At 39.3% G+C, this 20,665-nt stretch overlaps 1 protein-coding gene across 4 annotated transcripts in view; it reads left to right on the top strand.

Moving 5' to 3' along the window:
* Nucleotides 1-20,665, top strand: part of FNDC3B (fibronectin type III domain containing 3B) — a 294,875-nt gene that overhangs the window by 49,153 nt on the left and 225,057 nt on the right. For all 4 annotated transcript variants that reach the window (XM_087818325.1, XM_087818324.1, XM_087818322.1 and 1 more), the window contains exon 2: nt 20,076-20,214. In XM_087818325.1, the coding sequence (XP_087674451.1) occupies nt 20,104-20,214 (111 nt within the window). In that variant the 5' untranslated portion in view covers nt 20,076-20,103. The remainder of the gene's footprint in view (nt 1-20,075; nt 20,215-20,665) is intronic.

The following is a 20,665-nucleotide window of genomic DNA, read 5'->3' as shown; positions in this document are numbered from 1 at the left end:
GGATATCCTGAGATAACTAACTGAAGGATATAGTCTAATAAAATAAAATGCTGGGTTATGATATTTTGAAGCTTCCCTTGTATTAGGGGTGTTTAGATATGGTACAAGTCTGAGTCAAAACCGAACTTTTCAAGGTTCCTTTTTAGATTTAGGATTCCATGACATTATTTTGAAACTGAAAATAGCTTCTAGGAGGTAGAGGTTCCTAGTCTTCACCATCACTGCTGGTGAGCCCAGCCCGCTATGCCTAAATGACGGGAAACAACACCTGTGAGCTGTTGCACAGAGGTGGGGCTGTCACAATCAGGGAGTCGTATCAGGAAGTCATAAAGGTAAGTTTTGTATAATAGGATTGTCATTGACCAGATGTCCATTATTTGTTTCTAATTTTTCCGTTAGATTGACAAATATGATGATTGCCCTTAAGATGCTCTGTGTTCTATGTACCTTTTCTACTCCCAACAAAAGCATCATAAAAAGATCAGTATGTGTTGATAAAAAAATTCTTCATTCTACCTTCCTCATCATAATCACTGTGAACACTTTGGTGTCTATTTGCTCTGTATGAAAATAAACATATTATTAGTTTTGCACAAATAAGACCACAGAGTAGACTTCCTATTTGTCAACTGGTTATTCCCCCCTGTTGTTATTTCCCTATAGACAATGTGTTGTGATAATTTTCCTTTGTTAGCAGATTGATTTCTGCAGCATTTAAAATTGGCTGCATAGTCTATTGAATGAGATAGCTTCTGGCTTTTCACTATTTTATGCTGTGATGTATGTCTTTATACCTTATCCTAAGATATTTAAGTCATATCATACACTTTGCCAGTCTGGTTTTCTGTTAGTAGTTTTACTGCCAGTAATACTCCTAGATGCTCAAGGTTAAGTATTCTGTGGCAAAGTGCCATGATTCTAGTATACATGTTCTGCTGAGAGAATAGGGTGAGTTTGTAGTCCTGAGGGAAGTGTTATGGACAGTTAATAAAAGACATCCTATAGCTCTTTGGAGGTAGAGAATAAAATGTTACTTTTTAGAAACTTATGTACATACAAACAGAAACAAAGAATTGAATTTACAGTACTTTGTAGGGACCACTCATTTCATAATTTTATGTACATACTTATACACAATCTGAAGAGTATTTTGCCATTGTAACCTGCTACAATATAGAAAGGAATCATGCCGCGGGGGGGGGGGGTGGGGGGGTGGGGGGGAGGCGGGGCACATTGGCTGAATGTCTTGTTTTCCCTGGTCCCATATCTTTCTGCTAATGTCAGGGACCCTGGAAGAAGATTTTGCTACCTCTTCTGAAAATATGATTTACTTTTGAAAGTTGTCAGTGTCATTGTTACAAAATATCAGAAATAAAAAATAGACAGATCTGTACTGTGTAAACTCTAGCCCTCTAACTTTATAGACTTCATGTGGATAGAAAAAAATGAAACACCATGTTAAGTGGATGTTTCTGAGTGATTATGAATAATTGAAACGTTCTTCCAGCTTTTCTGTATTTCCAGATTCCTAGAGTGAACATGTATTATATGTTATAATATATGGGGATGTGGGAATAAAAATATAGGACAAATATTTTTAGGTTTCTGTTGAGGGAGGGGGTGGGGTAGAGAGAACCCATGAAGATAGGACTGGGTAGTTACTCTTCGGCTGAAAATGTGGCCTGCCAACCCTGAGGGAACTCTCTGACCCCGCCTTGTACTTTTCTGTAGCGAGCGTTTTTTTTGAAGGCCTTTGTGCTAGTTAGGGACTCGCCTAGTTAGCACAGCTAAGTTAAGTATGGAACAGCTTTCTATTATTAGTTTATCTTTACTGAGTCTCATTTGATTGACAGGGAATTCTCCACCCAGAAAGTTTGATTTATTTTGGCAGTTGGAAGAGGATTTTTTGGAGTGCTTGTTATCTAAAAAAAAAGTAAGGCTGGGGAACCTGCCTTTCCCTTTCTTCTTTTTGAAAAAACTGTTTGGGTTGGTCCTAGTGAGCATGCCTAATCTAGGGATTACTCAGCAAGCATGACCTGAGGGCTGGTTTTTTTTTAATGTTACCAAGTCAATTACTTAACCACAGATGTTCTTCCATTGTTGTGTCCCATAGGCAGGGTTGAATGGTGAAAACTAGTTCTAAGACTTGAATAAATCCATATTCTTTAGGTCTTTATGTTGTATAGTGGTTTGAAAGTATTTCATCACAAAAATTTAAACAATTACATGGTGCAAAGTAAATTAAATTATATGGGTTTTTTAAAAGTTAACTTTTATCATTATAAGAATTATAGATGCTCATTGTATGATACTTTAAAATATACTAAGTATAGAGGAAAAAATATAACTCACTCAGCATTTCATAATTCATAGGTTAACCATTGTTAACATTTTGGCTCTGTTTCATTTTAGTCTTTTAAACAATTATATATGCATATGTACTCTGAGTACATTAAATAAACATTGTGTTGTGAGCCTTTCCTTGTGATATTTCTGGGTAAATTTTTCTATATTGCAGAAGTGACTTCCTGAAGGTAGTAGGTAGTATTATTTATGGTTGGAATGGGTACAGATACCTTTTATTTTATGGTGGCTGCCTTAAACCCTTAAGATGTATGTGTTAATTGTGATATTCTTTGTTGCTATACCCAAATTGATTATTAGAGCTGGCAGGGACTTTGATCGTGAGTCCAGTTCTTTAATTAGAGAAATGAGAAAAAATAAGCCAGAGGAGTTACCCTTTGCCTAATATCATTAAATTATTTAATAGGCTAAAAATATTATCGTAGGTTGCAGCTGTTACTTCTCTTTTTGCAAGTTGAGAATTTAATCACATTTTTGAAAGAACCAGGTTGTGGTTTTTTAACATGCTCAAGTGTGGGGGGTCAAACCAGTTGTTTGGTATTGAATTGACAAAATCTATTTATTTATTGCATTTTTCAACCACTAGTTGATTTGATGGGATGTGTAAGTGGTCACCATTATCCTTATTTCCTCAGGTATTTGTGCAGAAATCATTATTGATACGATGCTGACATGCCTGCTTTTTTATTTGAGGAGTTAAAGTAATTATTTTTCTTTGCTTTGCAGTTAAACAAAATGGTCAGTATTTAAGGAACCAGAGTTTCCCATGGAGTTAATGAAGTGATCTTTGAAGTTCTGATTTTTTTAAGTCGCATATTCAATATTAACATCTTTTATTTGGCTTGAAAAGCAATAGCTTATTCAGAGTATTTTAAATTTATTTGAGAAAACAATGCTATGGCTTTGTAATTTTTTTTTTTTTTTTTTTTTTAACAAAGTGATTCCCTGAGAGATTAGCTAAGAAAATGAAATGGAATTGTTGACAGTTTCCCTTTCACCTTGGGAAGAACTTGGGGGGGAATGGTTGTGGACAACACCAGCTTTGTTGACCCTGAAGTGTAGGCAGTTAGGGCCTGTGAACGGAGCATTTACAGTGGTTCACCATCCTGCTGCCTTGGAAAGTTCTCTGGAATAGCCAGAGGTGCTCTTAGCAAGGCCTGCTTCCTGTGTGAGTACCTATTGTGGAGCCATCCACTGAATGGGAGGTTTGTGAGAAGTGGTTTCCCACCAGCACACAATGCTGCCTCTTGGCAATGTAAATACACATTCCACTCAGGGTCAGGCTAACAGTGACTGGCCAGAACGCCCTTGCAAAGAAAGAGGTTTTGGAGTTCCATTTATTTATAGTGGCCAGTGGAAAATTAATATGCCTGTTAAATCTATTTTTAAAAATAAAAGGGAAGTCTCTAATCTAACAGTGTTTGCTGAATATAAATCAATTAGTTGTGGCATATTTTGATTTTGCTAATTCGTTGCTCTAGGAAATGAATTTCACCATCATACTAATTATTTTGTCTATATTTGATACTTGAGGTTCTCATTTTAAGAGCTCTCCTTATGCCTCAGAAAACTCTTTTGGGTTCTTTGATGAGAGACTAATAGGCTGTGGCAAAAGAAAATAAATTAGTGACCCTAGAAAATACTGGATCAAGTCATCTGTGGATTTAGAATGGGCTCATTGAACAGTAAATGAAGGTCTGGAGATCAGAACAGATAACAGTTCTTACTTGGGAATGGCAACACAAAATTATTTGTTTTTATTTCCTTGGTTGATCATTTGCTTTGAACACAGGGCATAAGTTTGATTGCAGGAGACTGACCAGGATCCCATCTAATGGGCCTGGATTTATTGATGGGCCTGGAGTCAGGTCCCTCCCTGTCCTGAACTGGAGCCTGCTGACAGTTCCAGCAGGGAGTACCTTGCCTTCAACATTCATTTTCTTTTCCCTCTAGCCTGATGCTCTTGCTTCCTCCAAGATTTTACCAAATGAATTTGTTTCACCGAAGTGCTTTATAGAGTGTAACATAAAATCCTGGAGAGAGCAGTCCATGCTAGAATTTGGGTACCTCTTGATTTGGATCTATTTGTTTTTTGTTCAGACTCTGTCAGGTGAATTGTGGATGTACAGAGTATAAAGTAGAGACACTAATCTTTGTCTACTAGAGAGTGAATTTAAAATGTTCTTTTGTTTTTATGTCTAAGCTGTTTGGTGTGTGGTGCTGTGATTCTCACAGTGTAGTGTGTGGGGCCTTTGGGTATTCCTGAGACCCTTTTGTGGGGTTCGTGAGTTCATAACTATTAATAATCCTAAAATGTTAACTGTCTTTTTCATTCTCATGTCTCTGAGTTCTTCAGTAACAGTAACTGAAGGATGTTTTTTGTGTCTTTCCTGCTTTCACATAAGGAGAAATAAGAAAATTGAATTGGAGACCATACATTTTATAGCAGTTGCAATTTAAAATTATTTTTCTGGGAAGATTTTAAAGCCTGTTAATAGAATCCTTAAGTTTAGAATTTGTATGATTTTAGCACAAAAGAGTGGGTCTTGCACAGAGCAGAGCCTGATAAATAAGTATTCATTAAATAAATGAATGCAGCCCCCTTACATTTTCTTAACAAATGATATTAGTGTCATTAATGATGCCATCAGTATTCACAGGGAGTGTTTAGAAAGAATATAGGCAAGCACCATGCTTTCAAACATTTAGATTCATCCATTTACTTATAAACCATGAATACACCAATTATTTTCATCTATTAAAAGTTATTTTGTCCTTGAAAGAAAGAAAAATTTTTTTCTAAAGAATTCTACATTTTTGTGTTTTTAAAAATGTTAATCTGGCCTGGCTGGGCGTGGCTCAGTGGTTGAGCGTGGACCTGGGATCCAGGAGATCGGGGTTCGATTCCCGGTCAGGGCACATTCCCGGGTTGCAGGCTCGATCAGTGCTTCTCTCATCATTGATGTTTCTGTCTCTCTCCCTCTCCTTTCCTCTCTCTGAAATCAATAAAGATATATTAAAAAAATAAAAATAAAAATGTTAATCTGAATTAGTAATGTGTTTTCATACATTTCTCATATGAAAATTTTATTGTAATGGGCTCATATGAAACAGTAAATAGATATCCCCTTACATGATGTGTCTTTGCACCTGCTAATTTGTTTCTTTATAAGTGTTGTCATCTCATGTGCATTTTCTGTTTCAATACCTTAGAAGCTCTAAGGAACACCTGGTATTTGCTTTGCGTTCAGTCACTAAGAAATACAGAGCTGCTTATGAGAATGTCATCAATTGTCATGATTCTTCAAGAAATAACTTGTTTTAAAAAATAAGCTTATAAATTGAATTTCAGTGTATCATATGCTATTTTCATTGACACCCCCCCCCCCCCCATAGGGGTGTAGGGAAGAATCAGATATTTTTTTGGAAAAAACTTTGAACCAACTTCTAAAATTAGTAACTATATGTCAGAAACCTTTGAAATACGTATTTTAGTATAAGTTGGATAAAACATCAGTGATGCTTAATGGTACAGATTGTTTTCCTTATAATGAGTGCTTTATAATGCCTATTCAGTTAAAACTGAGTTTGTAAAATATATGATTGAGTTCTATATGAGCAGATTAAAGAAACAATTCTAGTATCCTCCTGGCTCATCAGAAATAAAGACTGAGGGCAGAGGGTATGCTTGGAAGACAAATTTATCTTCTGGAACACTTAAGACTAGAAAAGAGGCCACAGCTGGGAAACCAAATTTAGACATTGGGGCTTATCTCAGATGTAGGGTTTCGTAGAGCATGCAGGTCTTTTGACTTTGTGTGGTTTTGTCAGAAGTGTCCAGCATGGATTCTGTTTTAGTTATTGAGTATAATATTTTACTTTAGTGCTGCTTAGCCTCATGCCTTTATTTCTGGAATGCTAGCATTTTAGTACAGTGTCTGGCACATAGTGGGTGCTCAATAAATATTTGTTAAAAACAGTGCATGATTACCTTTGCTCAGGTCTTTTTATTTGATGCTATTTTAGAAAGCACCTTTCAGCTAATTCCTTTTTTTGAAATATTGAAAAGAATAGATTCTTGAAACCCTTTGTACCAGAGACCTTGTTCTGACAGTTTCCTTATCAATAACTTGCTACGCTTCCCTCCTTTGCGAAGTGATTTTGCTTTTGTGTTTAATCATGGCACACCTCATAAAAAATCACCATGGAGGGATATGCCTTTAGTCGTTTGTAATTTGTTTTTTGCTGTTTTTTTCTCTCCCTTTTAACCATTTGGACTACATGATAATATATGATAACCTTCCTTAAGCTACTTGAAAAAGTGTTTTAAAAATAATTAATTCTGTATCTTGGTAAGGATACACCAAAAACTCACAGTTGTTGTCTTGGTATAGGGGAACTAGAGACTGGATCATAGGGAAATGTATACTTTCATTGGGTGTCTTTGAAAGTTTTGTTTTGAATTTTGTTCTATGTGCTTGTTTTATCTAATTTTTAAAAACTCAGTGACCTATGCAGTTTTCATCACCTCTTCCACTTCTGTGTTTCGTTGCCACATGTTCAGATGTTACAACTAGCTCACTAAGAACATTGACTTTCTTACCATCACTTTCTGAGACAAGGATCCTTGGCCAAATTCCTTAGCCTCTCTCAGCCTTAGTTGCTACATTTGTGAAGGGGAACGCCACCTACTTCACATGAAGGTTGTGGTGCCCGGTAAGAACGAGTCCAGGTGCTTCACACAGTGCCTTTGTCCACTCTGCTGAAGAAACAGCTTTGGAGCTCTTCCTCCAAACCTTTCGCAGGAAGCAGTCAGTTGTTTGGTGTTTGCAACATACTCTTCCTCCAATAAAAGGTGTTACACGTGGCTGTTAGATATAGTTGCACATATAGGAATTTAATTCATAACACATCTCTAAAAACAGTAATAAAATACATTTCAGATTTCATTAAAGGGGCATCTAGAAGTCGTGTTGAAGCATCCTGTTACAGAAGAAGAAACTAAGACAGAGATCCTGTGCAGGAATACCTTGAACCACAGCCCTGACAAGCAGTGGGGCCTGTACAAAGTGCTGTGCAATCCCAGACAGGTGGGAGTGCCAGAGGGCTGATGCTGGGAAGGAGAACATGTCTCCTGACTCCCTATTCCATCTCTTTTGACCTCCCCATGCAGCTTGGAGGTAGATTGGCAGGGAAGTGGGAAGTCCTAGATCTGGAGGGGGCTTAGAAGTGATTTTTTTTTTTATTCTTAGACTATAGTTGTCTAGGTTTTTTTTTCAACATAATATAGAAAAAGATATAAAGAAACAGCCATACAATTCCAAATTTCACAAAAATACATATTCTCAGTTATGTCACCCTTAGATAAAGCATGTGGCAGTTAGTTTGGATATGTGTGAAAATAAGGATTCATTGCTTTGGAATGTTTCCTTGTAGATGCTAGACTTTCATCATTGGGTGTCAGTGAGGGATGTGAGATTTATTGTGTGCTGAGTGTACCTGGAGTCTAGATGTTGTAATAAAAATGTCTAATCGCATCTGCAAACTTCTTAAATGCTGTTTAAAAACAAAGAACAAACCACATAACTATTAGTTTGTAAACTTTTTTTGTAGATGGGCCCTCTTTCCCTTTTAGTTAATAGTATTTGCAAAACTGAGCCATTATTTATGGGTGGGTATAGCTCTGAGGTCCCAAGATTGTGTATATATAGTGATGTAATTTTTTTCCCTTTAGTTTTTATGTTTCCTTAAAGATATGGGGGATGTTATGGGGCTATGGAAGCAAACTCTACACATTTATGGAGAATTATGAATGCAACCTCAGATTACATATAATGTTTATATGTAGCTCTTAGATATGTAGATTCCCTCCCCACTCAGAAAATAGTGCCTTCCTAATATGGTAGTTTTGAGTTAAAAGATTACATGCTTTCCCATTTAAGCAAAATCAAATTACAGCATAGGGAATATAGTCACTAATATTGTAATAACTACGTAGGATGCCAGATGGGTACTAGACTTATTGGGGCGATCACTTTGTAAGGTACATAAATGTCTATTCTCTATATTGAACACCTGAAAGTAATATAATATTGTATGGCAACTGTAATTGAATAAAAAAAGCATCTGTAGATTCTTGAACACAGGGCTTTATACATTAGACTATGTGGCATTCCTCCTTGCTCTGTGGAGCACAGCGGACAATTCTGTTTTTATTTGTTGCTTGAACCATTTATTATTATTTATTTTAATCCAGAGTTGTGTTGTTGGTGTGTTTTTAATCTAAAAAACTTGATTTCACAGTATTTCTCTGTGGATTTAAACATTGCCACATAAGTCTCATGTGTTTAGAATTGGATGCAAAAAGCAAGAATGTTTTTAAGGTTAAGAACTTTTTCAGACAACTGTGATTTAACTTCACTAATGAACCCATATCAGACAAGAAGACAAATTCCAGACTGTTTGTTCCTCAACCAACCAGCTGCGTGCATACCTCCAGGTACTGCTCATGTCTCAAGAGGTTTTTCTACATGAACAGCTATCACCACTCCGTCTTTCATTCAAGTGGCAAGCCATGGCAAGAGTCTTCCAGCTGTATAGAACACAGCTGTAAAATTAGATTTCATTGGCATGAAAACACGGCGATTACCAGAACTATTTGCTCAATACATTCTTCTTTCACATTTTACTTAGAATCTTCCTCTCTCTTATGCATAAGGCTCAGATTACATTCATACAAGTAAGAGAAAGTAGCAGAGTTTTGTTTTTTTTAATTTATCTTTATTGTTGAAAATATTAGAGGTGTCCCATTTTTTCCCCCCAATTGACCCCCTCCACCTCGCTCCCACCCCCTCCCCAGGCCTTCACCTTGTTATTGACTGTGTCCATGGGTTATGCGTATATGCATATAACTTCTTTGGTTAATCTCTTCCTACCCTCCACCCCCCTTCCCTCTTTCCTCTGAAATATGATTGTCTGTTGCATGTGTCAATGTCTCTGGATCTGTTTAGTTCATCAGATTCTTTTGTTCATAAGCTTCTTCTTAAAGGAGACCCTCAACATTTCCTGTAGTGCTGGTCTGGTGGTGATGAACTCCTTTAGCTTTTTCTTATCTGTGAAGCTCTTTATCTGACCTTCAATTCTAAATGATAGCTTTGCTGGGTAGAGCAGTCATGGTTGTAGTTACATGTTTTTTATCACTTTGAATATTTCTTGCCACTCCCTTCTGGCCTGCAAAGTTTCTGTTGAGAAATCAGCTGACAGTCGTATGGGGGCTCCCTTGTAGGTAACTAACTGCATTTCTCTTGCTGCTTTTAAGATTCTCTCTTTGTCTTTAACCTTTGGCATTTTAATTATGATGTGTCTTGCTGTGGGCCTCTTTGGGTTCCTCTTGTTTGGGACCCTCTGTGCTTCCTGGACTTGTAAGTCTATGTCTTTCCCCAGGTAGGGGAACTTTTCTGTAATTATTTTTTCAAATAGGTTTTCAATTTCTTGCTCTCTTTCTTCCATTTCTGGCACCCCAATAATATGAATGTTAGGCCTCTTGAAGTTGTCCCAGAGGCTCCTATACTATCTTCATATTTCTGGATTCTTTTTTCTCTTCTGGTTGGGTGTTTTTTGTTTCCTCATGTTCCAAATTGGTGATTTGATTCTCAGCATCTTCTACTCTACTGTTGATTCCCTGTAAATTATTCTGCATTTCAGTTCGTGTAGCCTTCATTTCAAATTGGTACTTTATTATGTCATCGATGGTCTCACATGTTTTCGTAATACTCTTACTAATATGGTTGAGCATCCTTATAAACAAAATTCTGAACTCTGTAGCTGTTAGCTTGCTTGGATCTATTTCATTTAGTTCCTCTTCTAGAGCTTTCTTCTGTTTCCTTTGTGACATGTTTCTATGCCTCCACATTTTGGCTGCTTCCTGGTGTTTGTTTCTATGTATTAGATAGAGCTGCTATGTCTCCTGGAATTTGTAGAGTGGCTTTGTGTAGTAGGTGTCCTGTAGGGTCCAGTGGCTCAGCCTCCCCAGTCACCTGAGCTGGGCCTTCTAGGTGCTCCCCTGTGTGGGCTGTGTGCTCTGACCTGTTGTAGTTGAGCCTTGGTTGCTGTTGGCGTCCCTGAGAGGAACTGACTCCCAGGCCAATCGGCTGTGAGGACCAGCTGCAACTACAGCCAAAGGGCTGCTGTGCTGGAGACACCCCTATGGAGCAGGATTTACTTCAGTGGAGCTTTGGTGTTCACCAAGTGTGCCCCTTGAGTGTCACTCGTGGATGTGGTAGGGTTGTAATTCAGAGTGGTCGAGTCTGACCACCAGGTGCACTGTCTCTGGGGCCTCCTGGGAGGTGCAAAGTCAGCCTCTGCCAGTGCCTTGCCCAGGGCCACCCAGCATGAGCTACACAGTAAAACGTAGTTGGCTGCTACTTGTGCTGGGCTTGGAGGTGTCTAGGAGAGGGCAAGCTCTGAGCCAAAGCAGGCTGCAGCTAGTGCCAGGCCTGGGGCCACTTATCAATTGGTATAGGACATGCTGCTGCTTGTTTGAGAGATTTTAGGAAAGTCCTAAGCATGAGGCTGGAGAGGCCACTTGCACAGAAAAGCCCCTGGAAATGGCCTGGATGAGCTGCAGGTGGGAGGGGCGGGGTCTCCGGGAATCACGGGGCGGGGCCAAAGGTGTGAGTCAGGTGCTGGCGATTCAAACATGGCGCCTGCCTGCGGGCTGTGTGCGGGGAGGACTCGCCAAGGGAACCATGGCCTCCGCCAGCCCTTCCGCCTGGGAGGAAGCCGCCCTCCGCCTCTCGCCCGGATCTCAGGCAGGTTAGTTCCTCCCCCAGTGTCCCGGGTCCTTTCAGGCTGCTGCCCGGCGCTGGGCGCAGAGGGAGCGTCCGAGTGAGTCCGTGCCGGGCCCTTTAGAGGAGCTGCTGGGGCTCCCGCAGCCTCCGAGACCCTCAGGGACAGTCCCCGCTGGTTTCACAGCCTGAAGGTGTGGGGACGTCTCTTCCCGGCCATGGAGCCCTGGGCTTAGGGGCCTGCTGTGGGGCTGGGACCCCTCCCTCCTCCGGGAAACCCCCACCACCGAGATTCCCTCCTGGGTTTAACCGGCGGCACCGGGTTAAACCGTCTCCATGATTCAGCCCTATCTGCCCGTGTCTCTGCCCCTCTTACCGGTCTTGATACTTCTTCAGCTCCCTGGTTGTAGGGCTTCTGTTCAGCTAGATCTCAGGAGGCTCTGAGTGGTGGTGGTTCTGTGTTTTAGGTGTGATTTTGATGTGGTTGCGGGAGGCGGCGGGTGCAGCTGTTACTTACACCGCCATCTTGTTTCCTCCCCAATAGCAGGTTTTTAGAGTTTGCGTAAACCTCTCGTTAAAAAGAGCTTAAGCTTTAGTTTAATTTGTGTTAAGTAAGCATGGTAGGCAGTGGTGTTCGAAATAGTCTTTGAACAACAGAAAGGAACCTTAAAGGCTAATCTATAATTGTGATTTTATGAAAGAAATTAATGACTCAAGTTTAGAGCTAATTATTAGCAATCCCCCAATTAGAGCTTAAATTTTCCAATACTCAAGTCCTGGGGTCTGTCTACTATAGTGCTTTTAGAACAAACAAACAAGCAAACATACAGACTGTATCACATTGGTTCTTTGAGCTGTTTTTAGCAGAGGGGCTGTGAAAAATTCTAATAAAAATTCTCACTCCCTCTCTGTATCCTTTTTTTTTGCACACTTCCTTGATTTTCAAAAAAGCAAAAGTGAGTGTTTGTGCCAAGTGCCTTTCTACATGGTTACCCAAAGTGTAGGGGAGCAGTGAGTGGAGGGAAAGCATGAAAACCACCCCCAGCTTTTCCTGTCCAGTGGCAGAGCCTTACATCAGGTTCCTTAGTGGACCACGCTAATTCCACATGGTCAGAGCCAGGACCACAGACACTGGTTTAGTGTTACAGGGAAGGGAAAGCAAAACTCTGCTCCCACAGTAGCAGGAAGTGATAAGACAGTCAGATGTGTGTTGATGGATGAGCACATTCTTCTCAATTTCAGAGGTAAAGAAGATGCACAGAGTTTCTATTTTGTCTTAATCGTTTTTTCCTATTGATGTGGTTGGTGTTTACACAGTTATAAGAAAGCTGTTTTTAGTTTTGCTCAGAAAGCTAGAAATGACAACTGTTGAATTTCTAGATCTTGAACTATCAGTCAAGGGGTTTACCTTTCAAAACCAGCATGAAGCAGGAAGGATATCCTGATGAGGATAATAAAATAGTAAATGATACTTTTGACCTCCTTAGTTGTAGGAATGTGTACAACTAACTTCCCTTTTTGTCCTCTCTCTTTCTCTCTTTCCTTTCCTCTTCCTAAATCTTGCATAATAAAGCTCAGAAATGAAGACAACATGCTTAAAGAAATTGTCAGTCCTTGTGACTGAAGACATAAATGCGTAAAGGCCATGTATATGAGGGAGGTTCATCAAAGCAGTTTCTCTTTTGTTTTTGTGCTCTATGCTTCTCTGTCAAATTTTGACTTTTCTAGATTCTTTTTTGCAACACCCATGACACAATCAGTTGTAAATCAGCTGCACAAATGTTTGTTATAATAAATTAAATTTTATTAGGCTTAATTTTTATATTGGAAGCCATTTAGAAACTTGTAATCACTATAAAGCATTAGCTATCTGGTAATTACATTGTTTTAAAAGAGAATACAGTAATTTCTTAGTAACCTCTCAAATTCCTTTGTGTCAAACACAACACAGCAGAACAAACCTGTTTTCTGTGATTCAATAAGTTTGTCAGATTGTCATTTTGACTATTGGGGTTTTTCTTGCCTAATTGAATCAGGAAAAAAATTTCCTTATTACTGTATACAAATGGTGAGAACATTTCTCTGGTATTTTGTGACAGTTTTCTGTCACATGGCCCACAATAGATATTCACTATTAAAAGTCAATTGGTATTTTTAATAGAGAAATAAATTTTCTTGAAGTATAAATTGGGCTGTGGTTTTACTAATGTGCCCATAACAATATTTTTCTCAGGCTACAGAACTAACATGTAGCAAGCAAAAGTTTAGATGCTGTTTAGGTGAAGGTGATTGGTTAATCTATATTTTATTGGAAAAGATAAAAGCTTTATTTGTTAATATTTATTAGATTTTTAAATTTAGTTAATTGCTTTTAGGGCTCTCTAGTTGATGAGCTTCCATCCATTTCCCATTCGTGAAGGAACCCCTTTGTTTCCTGCAAATGCGTTTCGAATTACAGAATGGAAGCAAAATGTTAAAATTGATCATGTGCATTCTTTTTATTGGTTCCCTTACCACATCTACCTTTTATTTTATTTTTTAAAAAATATTTCTTTATTGGTTTGAGAGAGAGGAAGAGAGAGGTAGAGAGAGAAATAGAAATATCAGTGATGAGAGAGAATTATTGATCGGCTGCCTCCTGCACGACCCTTCCTGGGCATGGAGCCCGAAACCTGGGCATGTGCCCTGACCAGGAATCGAACTGCAATCTCCTGGATCGTAGGTTGATGCTCAGCCATTGTGCCACGCCAGCCGGGCACCACATCTACCTTTTAAACACTTCCCTGGGATAGTCTAGAAGTCAGGAAAAGACACATTAGGGGATAGGTGAAGTGAGCTTGGGAACCAGTGCCTCTGTGCTGACTTGTGATTTAACTAAGGGAGTCGTCATCTCCTTTTCATCCAGCTGGGCCAGCCCATTTGGTTCTGATGGTAATACTTTGTTCCTTTTAGTGTTATCATTTCTTTTCTCTTGTCACCTGAAACTAATTTGTGTACTGTACTTCTAACTCACATCTTAAATTAATGTAAGGAAATTTGGGTCATTGGCCCATGGAGTGAGGATCACCAGGACATTTTGTTACTAATTTGAAGGCCAGGTTCGCAGACTTAAAACCCTCCCAGCAGTGATTAGGCCTTTGGTTTTTTCAAGTTAGAAATTCTTCCTAGTATATAATTGCTTTCTCTGGCCTTTGGAAATGGATCTGTGGTTCTCTCTTGAGAATCAGGTTTTTCATGAACTTGGCCAGTATGTTTCTTAGTATAGGCTGGGGCCAAAATACCATGGAAAACCTTTTCAGACTTGGAGTGGGGGAAGGAAAAGAGGAAAAAGTAATAAGCCACTTGCCTAGAGTAATGTAAAAACTGAAGACCCTTTGTAATATTCTTTTAAAGTAAGGTGTTCTTTAGAAGCTTTGGGGCATATTTGGATGGAATTAAATGTCTTACTAACAGTGAGGATCTGTTCATTTTGTGTTTCAGGATGCCCAGCCCCCACCTGCCATTAGTGCAGGAGTTCATTTAGCAATGCTGGGTCTTGCTCACAGGTAATGAAAGTAACAAATGACTTGCTCTTTCTTAGGAGGGAGGGGAGGTAACCACAGTGCTCACGTGGCATCCTTTCCCTGTCAATCAAAAGAACAGAACTGGCTGGGCATTAAGCAGTTGTGGTTTTAGTGTTAGGTTGTGTGGTTAGAGGGAGAGGTTGTGAGGGCCTGTGGTTGTTACCAAATTCTTTGAAATGGAAGTATGGGTAAGAACAGAAAGAATAGGAGGGAGCCCGGCCAGGCATGGCTCAGCAGTTGAGCATCGACCTATGATCCAGGAGATCGAGGTTCGGTTCCCAATCAGGGCACATGCCCGGGTTGCGGGCTCGATCCCCTGTGGGAGGTGTACAGGAGGTGGCCCATCAGTGACTCATCATTGAAGTTTCTGCCTCTCTCCCTTTCTCTTCCTCTCTCTGAAATCAACAAAGATATATTTAAAAACAATACAAAAAAAATAGGAGGGAAATCTAGGAGCTTTGTGTGATAAAAGAAAAAATTCAGAGGAATGGAAAAAGGCATTGTTTTGGAGATAACCAATTTTATATTTGTCCTGATTAGTTTCATAGCACATTTATTCTTTGTTTGTAAAGTTAAGTGGTTTGAAGAATGGATTCATTCATTATAAGAACTCTGTTGTTTGTGAGGGGGACAGTGTGGATGTGCTACAGCCTAGAATAAAACGCACGAGTTCTGGGGTAGATTTGGCCAGCTCAGATACACATCTGTCCAGGGGAGAAGAAACCCAGACCAGGCAAATGAGTGTCTTGTCAGGGTGGCTTCTCGTGAGACTTTCTGACTGAGTTATTGCTCAGTTATGCAGAGATCACACATCTCCATCCAGTTTCCCTCAGAGCTGATAATCAGCAAGTGGTGAACAACGATGGTGCAAGGCATAGGGGGGGCTTCTGAGACCCCGCAAGAGACCGATCCTCGCTGTGTACGGAACTAACAATTGCTTCCAGGCCCAACAAAGACGGAAGACAGCAAATTTAGGATATGGCTCTCAGATTTGAGGGGGTGTGGTTTGTGGTGCTGCCTAATGAGGAAGAGAGGGAAAAACCATACAAATTAAGCATAACTACTCAAATTAGGGGTGAGTTTCTCTGGATGTGTAAGGTCAGAATGCTTCAGTAACTCCCTAGCACCTCATCTTAGGGCTGGACACACTGTTGGAAACAATGGCCCTACTTCCCTAAGAAAACATAATGAAGTAAGAAATAAGAAATGTGTAATTTCCATCCACAGTCATTACAGACAAAGTAAGTTTGGTCCTTAGAGTTAAGTATTTGGATAGTAGACCTCCCACATTCATTGCTTTACCTTTAAATTTCATTTTGAAGGTATTGCCAGCTTTTTCAGGTATGTTACATACTCTAGATCTCCTCAAAGCAATGGGATTGAGGCACACCCGTTGAAGTTGAGTATGCCTGTAGTTTTTGTCTGGGTTACCAGTCCAAACACAGGAGACTCACTTTTTGGAGGAGCTGTCACCATTGAATGATTGATGCATGGTAAGCCTTCCCAAGTCTCCTGATCCAACCCAAATTTCTTTTACTGTCAATGTGACGGACTAGTGGTTTTCTCAATTTACAACTTGAATATTTGACTTTGTGTTTGTATTTGGAAAACTAATATTACTTTTTCTCCCCTCATCATTAGGGAATAACCAAAAAGATACTGTTAATGTATCTTAAGTTTTATATTTTGTGTCTTTGGTTTTTCTTTTATAATTCTTCCTGCCTTTCCCTTTGTCCTTTCTGTAGTCAGTGGCACTAAGTTGTTTCTGTTCCATGATAATTTAAGGACAGGTAGGCAGGCAGTATCTTGTTAAAAGCTGGGCATTATCTTGCTTAGTGATAATTTATTGCTTTTTCTGTATGTCTCTTGCATTCCAGGCAAATGGAAGTATCCAGTGAATGTGCATGGAATTTAGAAATTGGTATTTAAATATTGTTGGCTGTGTAAACCACCCCATCCATATGAATCTCTTACCTTGTATTCCAGTAGGATAAAGTCTGGTTTACCTATGGTAAAACTCTTAGGGCTTAGAAAACAGGCCTTGGATTTTTGCAATCTGGTGGCCTAGGGGATACAGGATGAACAAATTTGGTTATAAGAAGTGAGACTCCTGTAATGTTCACAGTGGCTCATAATCACTTAACGTATTCTATTTTTCTCCATCATTAAAGGTACAGTCTTTGGGTGGCTGAGTTGAGGCATTAGAAGTGTATGATGTTTATAAGTTCCCACTGTAAGTTGTCTAAGGAGTGATTGTATTTCTGGTTGACTTTTTAAAAAATGTACGGTTCCCTCAGTCTTTTGCTCCCCTGATCCAGTAATCTGTAATAATCTCTGTGCATCTATGAGGTAGATTGTCTAGTAGGAAAAAATAAAGGATTCAGGCATCTTTTTCTTTATGGCACGGCTGCATTACCCAAAGTTGCCTGTATAGTTTTCCCAAAGCAAATATAATTATCTGTTTGTGCCAGTGGACTTGGTTTCTTTGGGGCTTTTTGCAACTTTGGGCAGGTCCCCATACTCTCCTATCCTTTATCTATGAGACACAGGTGGGCCTACAGGCCTTATATCCTATCCTACCCTTGTAGAACCTGGAGTTTAACTTCCCAGCTTGGACTTGACACCTGTGCTTAAGAGTGCTGTCTATGGGGGCTAGATTGCTATATCTTGTTAATAGCAAGTCCCATTGTTTAATAGGATGCGAACCAGAAGGGTTCTTAAATTAAAATTGCCAGTGTTAGACAAAATGTTGGTGTTGAGACACTCTTTGGTATTAGGGACAGGGGACCAGGAATGCCTGAATTTTACATCAGATCAAAATGACCTCTTCCTACCCAGTTCCTGTGGTCCCTGCCCAAGAAACAATGAGTAACAGGAACAAAATAGCACTGTTAATTTAATTTGAATCTCAGTACCCAATATTGAAAACTTCAGTTAGCTGGGTTGGACCATTTGGAGCATAAATATCTTCATCTCAAAGCAGGTTCTGACTAAGGACCTCCATCCCACCCTATGGCCCAACCCCTAAGCTTGTATCATTATTTCCTGTCCTCTGGCCCTAATGTAATGACCTAGAGGCTGAAAGGACCTAGGGGCAGGCCCTGAAGTCAGTTTACTCCTGCTGCTTTATTGGGTGAAAAAAGAGAGAGCAGGTTCCATCCTTATGCTTCTCTGTGAGATGACCAGGACTGTTCCACTTGGGTGAGGGCTTTGGCACTTGCTCCTTTAGCAGAGGAGAAGGGAGAGAAGACAGAGCCATGATCTGCACCATAGCAAATGCCTTGGGACCCTTCCTTGGGGAGGAGTGAAGAAAAGGTAGAAGTGAGCATGAAATGCTTCGTCATACTTTCGTGCTTTATCCCCAGACCACTAATTTAAATTACTGCCCTTTTATCCAACCTGCAGTTTTGAGGAAACATTACCCTTAAGAAATAGGCCTGTGTAATATCATCAATCTGAGGAAAAGCAGCCATTCTTTCCTTACGCGCTAGTAGGATAAAGTTTATGTTAGAAATAAAATTGAAATGAACATTGGTACTCCATCACTTGACCTACTCAGAATCAAACAGTGATATCATGATAGTGTCAGTGGAGTTGTCTTAGTTAACTTTGTTGTGGAAGGATCTGTTTTCTTCATCAGGTTTTGTAATTTTATTTCCTTAGGAACTGAGTAATTGCCTCATAAAACAGCATGATGGTACTATTAACACTGAATTATAAGACCTGTCATTATAGAAGGTGCTTCCCGAGTTGGGACAAGACTTCACTGTTTGGTACTTAAAATAATTCGTATCTCTAAATGGGGTTATAATGAATAGTGTAAAATTTTACCTATTTAAAATAAAAAAGTTTACAATCTATTGGGTGGCTTTTAGGCATCATTTGATATTTTCAGGGAAGGAGTTTCTTTTCAGTGGGATTCAGGGTGGTATAGTTAATGTTCAGAAGGGAGGTTGTTAAAAATGAGGAGAAATATTTTATTTCTATCACACCTAAGACAAACCTGAGACAGTTATTAAAGGAGTTGTCCTACTATTGTGCCTGATTTGGATATTGAGTATTTAAGGGTTAACTGACCATGGACTTCGAAATTTTGTGGACGTTATTGTGAATAATAAAAAAATCTAACTGAACTATATGACAATAGGTGGTTTTTTTTGTTTGTTTTTTTAAAATACATCTTTATTGATTTCAGAGAGAGGAAGGGAGAGGGGGAGAGAGAGAGAGAGATATCAATGATGAGTCAGTCATCATTGATCAACTGCCTCCTGCACACCCCCTGTTGGGGATCAAGCCCGAAACCAGGGCATGTGCCCCGAAGGAGAATTGAATCCTGATCTCCTGGATCCTAGGTTGATGCTCAACTGCTTAGCCATGCCCAGCCAGACTACAATAGGGTTTTGAATTAACTTAAAATAGTGCATGCGTGTTTATTGGTTTATTGTTTTTTGTCCATGCTGTTAAAAGTTTCTGTGCCATAATTATTAGCCATAAGTGAAGGATGTGTAAATACTTTTTAAAGAATATGTTATAATTTTAAATAGGAATTTATTATTTTCCTGCTGTTGTATTGAAAAGCTAGATATTGGTGGTGAGGACTATTATGAAATGAAAGTGGGATTGGTGTTGTTTTGAATACTTGTATGAAAATTGTTTATTCTGTTGAAACAATGGAATCTGCCTTTTGGCTCAGTTCTGCTCAAGGTGCCATGGGTACTCTGAGATACAGGAAAGTTCAAGATGTACACAAGTGATAAAGATGTAAATAGACAACAAGTTAAACTCAATTCAAGGAAATGGTGGGAGAGAGATAATTAGAAGAATGATTAATTACCAAATAATGACAAGGTCAGAAATGCAACAGTTGCCGTATAGGTAGGTAACCTTTGTTGTTTTGCTTGGATTAACTGCTTACGTACAATACTTTGATCCAAATAAAAGGGAAAAACTGCCCTTATAGGTCAGTTGACCTTTTTTTTTCTGTGATTGCCTTATATATAATGATACCACCAGTGTTTGTTTGAGACTTTGCCTTTTCAAAACATTATCTCATTCTGTCCTGAGAAAGATCCCTGGGGTAGAGTAGTTACTATTCTTCATATATTTTACAAATTTATAAATAAATGACAAAGTCAAAGCGTGGGAGTTTGCATTCACATGGCTGCTTGGAGACTGGTCTGTGGTCTCCTTGTTCAGGCACTTCCATGCACTTTAATCCTCTTCAAGCCTGACACAGGAAGACAATGCTCTAGATAGAATAGTCTGAGCTTCAGCTGACGTCAAGACGGAGTACTCAAATTGTTGTTATAGGTGACTTTTTGTGGTCCTGAGTACTTTTTAAAAACTGATGATTCTTTTGCAGGGAGCCAGTTGAGTGAAGTTCTCCATGAATGTACGTCACAATGATGATGACCGACCAAATCCCTCTGGAATTGCCACCATTGCTGAACGGAGAGGTAGCCATGATGCCTCACTTGGTGAATGGAGATGCAGCTCAGCAGGTTGGTGCAGTAAGAGGGAAATTTAAGTCAAACTAAGGGGGAAAACTTATCTAAGGGGAAAACATTAATCCACTAATTGTTTTGAGTTGGAAATATCTGTGATTTTGAACACTAGTAGTTTTAGAGTTATTTTTGTTGTAGAATTGCTATATGATTTTTTTAAATATGAGAAATTGTTGTTTTTGAGGAGAGCACATCTTACCTCATCCAGTTAGTATTCTTGAAGCGTCAAAAAAATGTCTGTTTTTTTTAAATGAATCATTTTGAAAATATGCACAAGTCTTTGTAATAAAATGTTACTCATATATTGTGCTTCACTGGTTTGCCTGTTTGGCTAGAGCAGGACACTCAGAGTGTGGGTCAGGCTTTTACCTCACAGGGGATGACTGACCTTGATAAGATGCACGGGGCCCTGTGAACCCACCCTGGTTCCTGGAGCAGTCCTTCCAAG

The sequence above is a fragment of the Miniopterus natalensis genome, chromosome 6 (genome assembly GCF_054644295.1).
Source record: "Miniopterus natalensis isolate mMinNat1 chromosome 6, mMinNat1.hap1, whole genome shotgun sequence".
Taxonomy (NCBI): Eukaryota; Metazoa; Chordata; class Mammalia; order Chiroptera; family Miniopteridae; genus Miniopterus; species Miniopterus natalensis.
The sequence above is the reverse complement of the archived record's forward strand: the minus strand, read 5'-3'. Positions and strand labels throughout refer to the sequence as shown.